At 48.5% G+C, this 7,549-nt stretch overlaps 1 protein-coding gene across 4 annotated transcripts in view; it reads left to right on the plus strand.

The window, feature by feature from the left end:
- Nucleotides 1-7,549, plus strand: part of CNTFR (ciliary neurotrophic factor receptor) — a 93,494-nt gene that overhangs the window by 74,257 nt on the left and 11,688 nt on the right. For all 4 annotated transcript variants that reach the window (XM_027839297.1, XM_027839295.1, XM_027839296.1 and 1 more), the window contains 3 exons: nucleotides 3,242-3,359; nucleotides 3,611-3,777; nucleotides 6,149-6,312. In XM_027839297.1, coding sequence (XP_027695098.1) covers nucleotides 3,242-3,359; nucleotides 3,611-3,777; nucleotides 6,149-6,312 — 449 coding nt within the window. The remainder of the gene's footprint in view (nucleotides 1-3,241; nucleotides 3,360-3,610; nucleotides 3,778-6,148; nucleotides 6,313-7,549) is intronic.

Here is a 7,549-nt window from a genome sequence, read left to right on the forward strand (position 1 = left end):
AGCCATGGCACAACCAGTTGGCCTTGGCATGGGCACCCCCGTGTCCTGAGTACCTGGGTCCTCCTATAGGAAAAGTTCCCATTTCCCTTCCCAGCATGGAACAGTTATACATCAAGAGAGCTGAGCGTTGAAATCACTGTGCATCAGGATTAGCGTGGATCTTGCTATCTGTGTAGTTAGTGGAATAGCACTATGGGGTCATAGATTTAGAGCTGAAAGGAGCCTTAGAAGCTAGCTTGGTCCACAGCCTTACTTTCCAGATGAGGCTCAGAGAGGTTTCATTTGCCCAGGGCCGCAAAGTCAGTAAGTTTCCGAGTTAGGATTTGAACCCGTCTTCTGATTTCATATCCAATGCTCCAGCCACCACATAACAGTGCATTATTATTATTTGTCTAGATTTTAGGTATGTGGTGGGAAATAGCTGTGTATTGGGATAGCACTGTATCACCATGAACGTGTGCCTTGATATATGGGCAGAGAGGCAGACAGATAAGTAGACTTATGGGCCTTGCAAGGCCTAGCAAAGATCATCTGGTCTATCTCACTATTCCTGGGCAGTATAAAGGAGGTTACTTCTCCTTCCCTTTAGCAACCAGCAACTCACTTGCTATTCTCCCAGTGTTCACTTAGTGGACATTTGAAGACCAGTGCCTGGTCTGAAGGGGGTTGGGGACAGTCCTTGGGATGTCAGGTACTGAAGGAGAGAAGCTCCCCCAGGGCATCCCACCTTTCTCTCATTTCTGACCCTGAATCAGACATAATCTTCAATCAGTTGTCCCTTGTGATTTCTCCATTTGCTGCTGATTCAAAGAATAGACAGGAAGAGAGAGGGTGTCTCATCCCTCCCCACTCACCTCACTTCCACCTTTGCTCTGTGTCTTAGTTTCCCTCTTCACTTCCTTCATCTTTATAATGATGATAGCTGACATTTATATAGTGCTCTTTACATAATTAGCTCATCTGATTCCCAACAGCCCTTTGAGGTAGGTATTATAGTAGTATTATTATCCCCATTTTACAGATGAGGAAAATGAGGCTTAGAGAAATTAAATTCCTTACCCAGGGTTGTATAACTGGGTTGGAGACGATTCAAACTCAGGGCTCTCGCTTGAATTTTTTTTTTATTTTGGTGAGGCAATTGGGGTTAAGTGACTTGCCCAGAGTCACACAGCTAGGAAGCTACTTCCTAGTAGTATGTGTCTGAGGCCAGATTTGAACTCGGGTCCTCCTGACTCCAGTGCCGGTACTGTATCCACTGCACCACCTAGCTGCCCCAAAACTCAGGGATCTCCAAATAGTCTCTATCCATCTCTTTCTCTCTTTTTTGTTGTTGAAGCAATTGGGGTTAAATGACTTGCCCAAGGTCACACAGCTAGTGAGTGTGAACATATGTCTGAGACCTCATTTGAACTCAAGTCCTCCTGACTCCAGGGCCTATGCTCTATCCACTGTGCCACCTAGCTGCCCTTCCATCTCTCTTTTTGTCTCTTTCTCTTTTTTTTTTCCTTCTACTTTTTTTTAGTTTTAATTTTTTTTTTGGAAAGGCAATCAGGGTTAGGTGACTTGCCTAGGGTCATACAGCTAGTAAGTGCCAACTATCTGAAGCCAGATTTGAACTCAAGACCTTCTGACTCCAGAAGGGCCATTGCTCTATCCACTGCACCACCTAGCTGCCCCTTTTCTTCTACTTTTGATATAAAGCATACTAATAAAGGATGAAGGAAATGAGGTCAGACAATGGCATGGAAAAGATCTGGGGTTCTCAGTGAATTCCAAGCTTGTTATGAGCCAGTATTGTGGCCAAAACATTGCAGCCAAAAAAAGCTTATTTAGTCTTAGGATGTAGTACTAGACCCATGGTGTTTGGGATAAGGTCAGACACATCTGGAGTATTGTGCTCAGTTCCAAGAGCCATCCAAGAAGGACACTGGCAAATTGGAATGCCAGAGAAGGCAACCAGGGTGGTGAAAGGAATGATTGAAGGAGCTGGGGATCTTAGTAGAACAGAAGACTTAAGGTGGGGGGGGGTGTAGGGGGTGGGACGTGAACGAGAGATTAAATTTATTCTGTCTGGGCAGAACTAGGAGCAATGAGTTACGGAGAGGCATGCTTCCTTAACCATCCAAGTTATCCCAAAGTGTAATACTGGGCTGCCTCAGTGGTAGGGAGAGGGTACCACTGTGAAGTGAAAACAGCTTAGATTTGGAGCCACAGGGGCTGGGCTCCTACCTACTTGGGTGACCTTGGGTGAGTCCTCTAACCTTAACCACCCTGGAGCCCAGCTCCCTTGTTGGTAAAATCAGGAAGCTGGACTCAATGTCCTCCGAGTTCCCTTCCAACAAAGTCTGGAAGTCCATGTATGATCCTATGATTCAGCGTGTAGCACAGTGCTTGGTACCTAATAAAGAGTTTAATAAATGTTTTTTCATTCATTTATCGTCACTAGAGGTTTACAAGTATGAATCGGATGGCCACTTGCCTGGGATTTTGTAGAGGAAACTCCTGTTAGATGAAATGATGTGTGATCACGTCTGACTCTGAACATCTGTGATTTTGAGCATTGGACCAAAAGTTAGGGGACCTGGGTTCTAGTGCCTGGTTCTGTCACTTAATAGCTGTGTGACCTTATTGTGTCTCAGTTTCCTCATCTGTAAAAGGGGGATAATAATCATACCTGCCTTGTTTACCTTACAGGGCTGTTGTTAGGGTCAAAGGAGAATGTGTACTTGATGGTGCATCTTAACGTATAAAAAGTACAGTGCAAGTGCAAGGCTGTGGTTATTTATTTCTCCGTCTTTGTTTTTTGTTTCCCACTGAAGGCAAGGCAAGATCATTAACAATGCAGCAGGAAGAAGGGTGCCACTTTGAATACAGGAAGGAATTGAGGAAGGGGAGGAAGGTATGGGTGGAGGCTGCAGACACCAAGAAGCTGGATGAGATTGGGTCTTCTTTGGGGCTGCTTGGCTTCTTCCCCTTCTTCTCCCCCCACTTTATTGTGGGTCCAGACACTGCTGCCACCTTGTGGCCACTAGAATATGGTCACTGTAGTGAAATGGGTGCTGGATGGGGGGAGAGCTATGAACCTCTGCAGAAGAAGGGGCGGGCCAACAAACCACTAGGCATCCTCAACCCAGGGACCAGAAAGGCAGGGGGTAGCTAGGTGAGTGGTTTCCTCAGGTTGATTCTGAAGGTGCTAAACCAAGGCCTTTCCCCCTCCCGACTTTTCCCTTCTTCCCCTCAGTGCCACCCCGAGAGCCTGTCCTCACCTGCCGCTCTAACAGCTACCCCAAGGGATTCTACTGCAGCTGGCACTTGCCTGCACCCACATTCATACCCAACACCTTCAATGTGACAGTTCTGTAAGTGACTCTGCCTCCTATTCCTAGGGACCATCCTGTGAGTCTGAGGAGGGCAATCGTGGTGTCGGTGTATTGGGAGCTGGGCTGGGGTTCATCTGGGAAGGCTTCCTGGAGGAGAAAGCCTAGGGTTTTTGCCTGAAAAGAAGGGGAGGGGCGAGGTATGAGGGTCCCCTAGTAACAGATAACCTCTTTGTCCTCCTTGATCTCTGTCACCGCCTCTCTTTCTCCTTCTCCTCCTTCTCCTTGGATAGGCATGGCTCCAGACTGTTAGGCTGTGAGAAGGACCCAGCCCCCAAGAACCGGTGTCACATCCGATACACACACCTCTTCTCTACCGTCAAATACAAGGTCACACTGACGGTCACCAATGCCCTGGGCCACAACTCCACATCCATCACCTTTGATGAGTTCACTATAGGTAAGGTGTGAGCGTGAAGACAAAGACAGCCTGGAGAATTAATCTGCTACAAGCCTCCAAGAGCACAGAGTGACTATGTAATAAGAGTAGCTGTAGGATTGATCAGTTCTGGCTTTGGTGGAGGGGTCTTGAACTGGGTCTTAAAGTGATAGACACAGTATGCTCAACAGGTGTGAGTTGAGGCATAAGCACATGCCTTACCATGAATACACATGTGTATTCTGTGTTTAGAGACCACTGATGGGTGATGCTGGTGGCTTCTTTAGCACTCCCTGGTTTGGGTTGTCCCTTCCTTAATTTCCCAGAGGCAGGTAATTAACTGCCTATTATCTCCTTTAGCTGGGGAAATCATTACTTCCATCATTAACAGCCTACTGCTCCAAAACAGTCTATAAACACCGGTGCCCTCTGGAGCAGCCACCTGCCGGGTTTTCCTTGAGAACCGAGAGAACCATTATTGAGCTTCTTTTCTGAAAGCATCAGTTCAACAAAGCCTGGAAACCAGGCTATCTGGGTCCTGTCATAAAGTGTTCCCCCTTCGGTCTGTACCTCATATATCACATCAAGGAAGGGACTAGCACTGCATCCAGAGGACCCTCCCAGGATCCACTTCAGGGAGTCCTCATTGTGAGGAACCACAGCCTGGCCGCCAAGACTTCTAGTCTCCCAGGATCCCCCTCAATGTTCCTTTGGGGATTCTCAAACCCTCAGGACCCTGGATCTGTCCTCATCCTAAGGAGCACCCACATCATGCCTCTTCATTGCCCCTATATTTTCATCCTCACTTGACTCCATCAGAGTTTTCTCAGGACTGTCCCCCACTCCCAGGCCTGAGGGTTTCCCCCAGAGTGGTGTTTCACAGGTCTGCCGCTGTACTCCCTGGCAAAGGATGCTGAGATATGACTGTGGGGTGGGGGTGATGAGCTCTGCCTTCATTTACCTTCCTGAGATGTGGGCACCTCAGTGACTCCGGTGGGAACTAGACTTGCCATGGATGGCAGCCACGTTCCCTGTCAGACTGGGAGGGTGGGGGTGCTCCCTGAGGGCAGAAGCCATGGCTCCCCGAACATTGGGGGAATCCTTAAAAGTCTCCCCTCAGATAACCCAGTAGGGTTTTCGGGTGTGTTGCTGATGAGCTGACCTGGTCAAGATGTCCAGTTCTGAGGCTCTCACTCATTGGGATGTTATTTCACATGTGTCTTATGTTCCCTACTCTGCTGACCTCAAGGACCCGCTGATATTTCCTTTCTGTGTGGGCAGGGGAGTGGATGAACTGGTTCTGAGAATCCTGAACCTGACTGCATTCTGGGTGGGAGGAAGAGTGGAGGTGCTGGATGAAGGCAGAGAGGAGGGCTATTATGCAGAACAGCTGCAGCCCCCGCCCCCAACCCCAGCCCCAGCCCCTTCCACCCAACTTAATGGCTTCCTTAAGTTTCGGGTGATGAATGAGGTGTCAGAGCAAGAGACAGGGCTGGGATAGGCGCCTCTCCTACCCCTCCCTGGCCTCCTCACTCCAGACCTCCTCTGTCTCCCCTGGGTTCCCCTCCCCCATCCTGTCCTGTCCCTCCCAGATCCCCTCTCCCCTAGTCTCCTCCTACCCTGACCCTAATGCACCCCCACCTCCTTCCATCCTGTCCTATTTCTCCCATAGGTCTTCCCTTCCTATCCTCACCCTATCCCTCCAAACCTAGTCCCCTTCTACACTCAGACCTATCTATCTCTTCCAGCCTTCCTTCTGTTTTCCTCCTTGTCTATGCTAGGTGCTATGCACTTTTCCCCACTTAGCCTCCTCCCAGTTTGTATATCCTCTCCATAGGCCCTCCTAGGCTCGCTTCAACCATCCCTGTCTTCTCTAAACCATCTTACCACTTCTAGTCGTCTTCTGGTCTGTCCTGTCCTCTTCAGACCTTTTCTCCTTTCAACCTTCCTCAATCTTCACTCTTTTCTCTGTCCAAATCTCAACCTCTTCTCTTTCAGCTTGCATCCCCCATAGTCGGGAGACCCCTCTGATATCTTGGCATTAGTCCTATAGCCAGAACGCCTTTGGAAGATAAAATAGAAGTCAGTCCTTGGCTCCCTGCTTTCTTCATGGTTCAAGGCTAGAGGAATAGTCATCTTGGGGGCTGTGGAGTGCAATAAAGGCCATAGAGGGAAGGGGACATTCTTTCAGTCTATCTTAAGGGACAAAGGTCTGATGGAGGTAAAATCCCTTAGAGTAGGCAAGCCCTGTGATGATTTGTGGGGATGAGTAACTTCAATGGTAATCATGGTGACAGTGAGAGTGGGGAAGGTGGATATGGCTACAATGTTAGTGACAAAGTCGATGATGATGTCTGGGATATGGTTTTTTGGTTTTTTTTTTTCCAATCAGTGAAGCCAGATCCTCCAGAAAATGTTGTGGCCCGGCCTGTACCCAGCAGCCCTCGCCGCCTGGAGGTGACCTGGCAGACACCCTCCTCCTGGCCGGATCCCGAGTCTTTCCCTCTTAAGTTCTTCCTTCGATATCGGCCACTAATCCTTGACCAGTGGCAACACGTAAGTTTGGCTCTCCCCTTGGGGGTAGCTCCATGGGAACTTATGAAAGGGCAGCTACTATAAGGACTTTCAGAGAAATACATAGCTATCTGCTTTCAAAAGACAAATATTGGGGCAGCTATGTGGCGCAGTGGATAGAGTACCAGCCTAGGAGTGAGGAGGACTTGAGTTCAAATCTGGCCTCAGATAATTGACACTAGCTGTGTGACCCTGGGCAGGTCACTTAACCACATTGCCTCACCTTTAAAAAAATATCCACAGACTCTGGAGGCTTCTATTCCTTCTTTTCAGGACCCCACATATCAATATTGTCCCAGGCCCAGGACTCCCTTATCGTAATTTCATTGTGATTTCTTTCTTTTCCACTTCTCTAGGAAGGACACAGTGGTAATGAGGAGGGAGGGGCATTCTTTCAAAAGGAAGAGAAACTGAGGCACTAGGTGGAGAGGTCGAGCTCCTAGTCAGGCTGGGACTCAGATCCCTGATGACCTTGCTACCTAACTAGTTTCTTACTCCCTCTCAGACTGAGTAGTTTATGGAACAAAAGAAGGGAACTAGGAACAGAACCTTCTTTCTCTCCAATGTTAGCCTTACTCTCTGCAAAAAAAAATGGAGAGGAGGTGTTAAGTTGATTCTTTTTTGTTGTCACCATGGAAGGGAGGGCAGCAGGGTGTAGAGGGAAGCACCCGAGGACTGAGAGCCAAGACACCTGGGTTCTAATCCTGATCCCACCAATAACTCATTGTGTGATCTTCAACAATGAATTTCCCTTCCCTGGGCCTCTGTTTCTTCATCTGTAAAACCAAGGGGTTGAACTAAATGGTCTCTTAGGTTCCTTTCAGCTCATACATTCAGTGACTCAAATACAATCAACAAATATTTGCAGGGTGCTTCCTGTGTGCCTAGCCCTGGGCCCAGCTGGGCTGTGAGGGAGACAGGCCTTCTGGATGGGGAGGTAATTCACTCACGAGACAATTAGAAGACAGCACAAAACAGTGTGTGGTAACTACGTGGGTGAAATTATGTAGCTCTGGCTATAGGAAGGGCAGTTAGTTGAGGCCACAGGAGGCGAGACAGGAGTTGGACCCTGAAAAGCTGGCAGAATTCTGATCAGGAGGAAGAGAGGTGGGAAGATGGGGATGGGGTCCTAGGTAGGGGAACTGAGTAAGCAAAGGCCAGAGTGATCACTCTGTGTGTGTGTGTGTGTGTGTGTGTGTGTGTGTGTGTGTGTGTGTGT

Source organism: Vombatus ursinus, unplaced genomic scaffold (genome assembly GCF_900497805.2).
Source record: "Vombatus ursinus unplaced genomic scaffold, bare-nosed wombat genome assembly UNPS02014832.1, whole genome shotgun sequence".
In the NCBI taxonomy this organism is placed as follows: Eukaryota; Metazoa; Chordata; class Mammalia; order Diprotodontia; family Vombatidae; genus Vombatus; species Vombatus ursinus.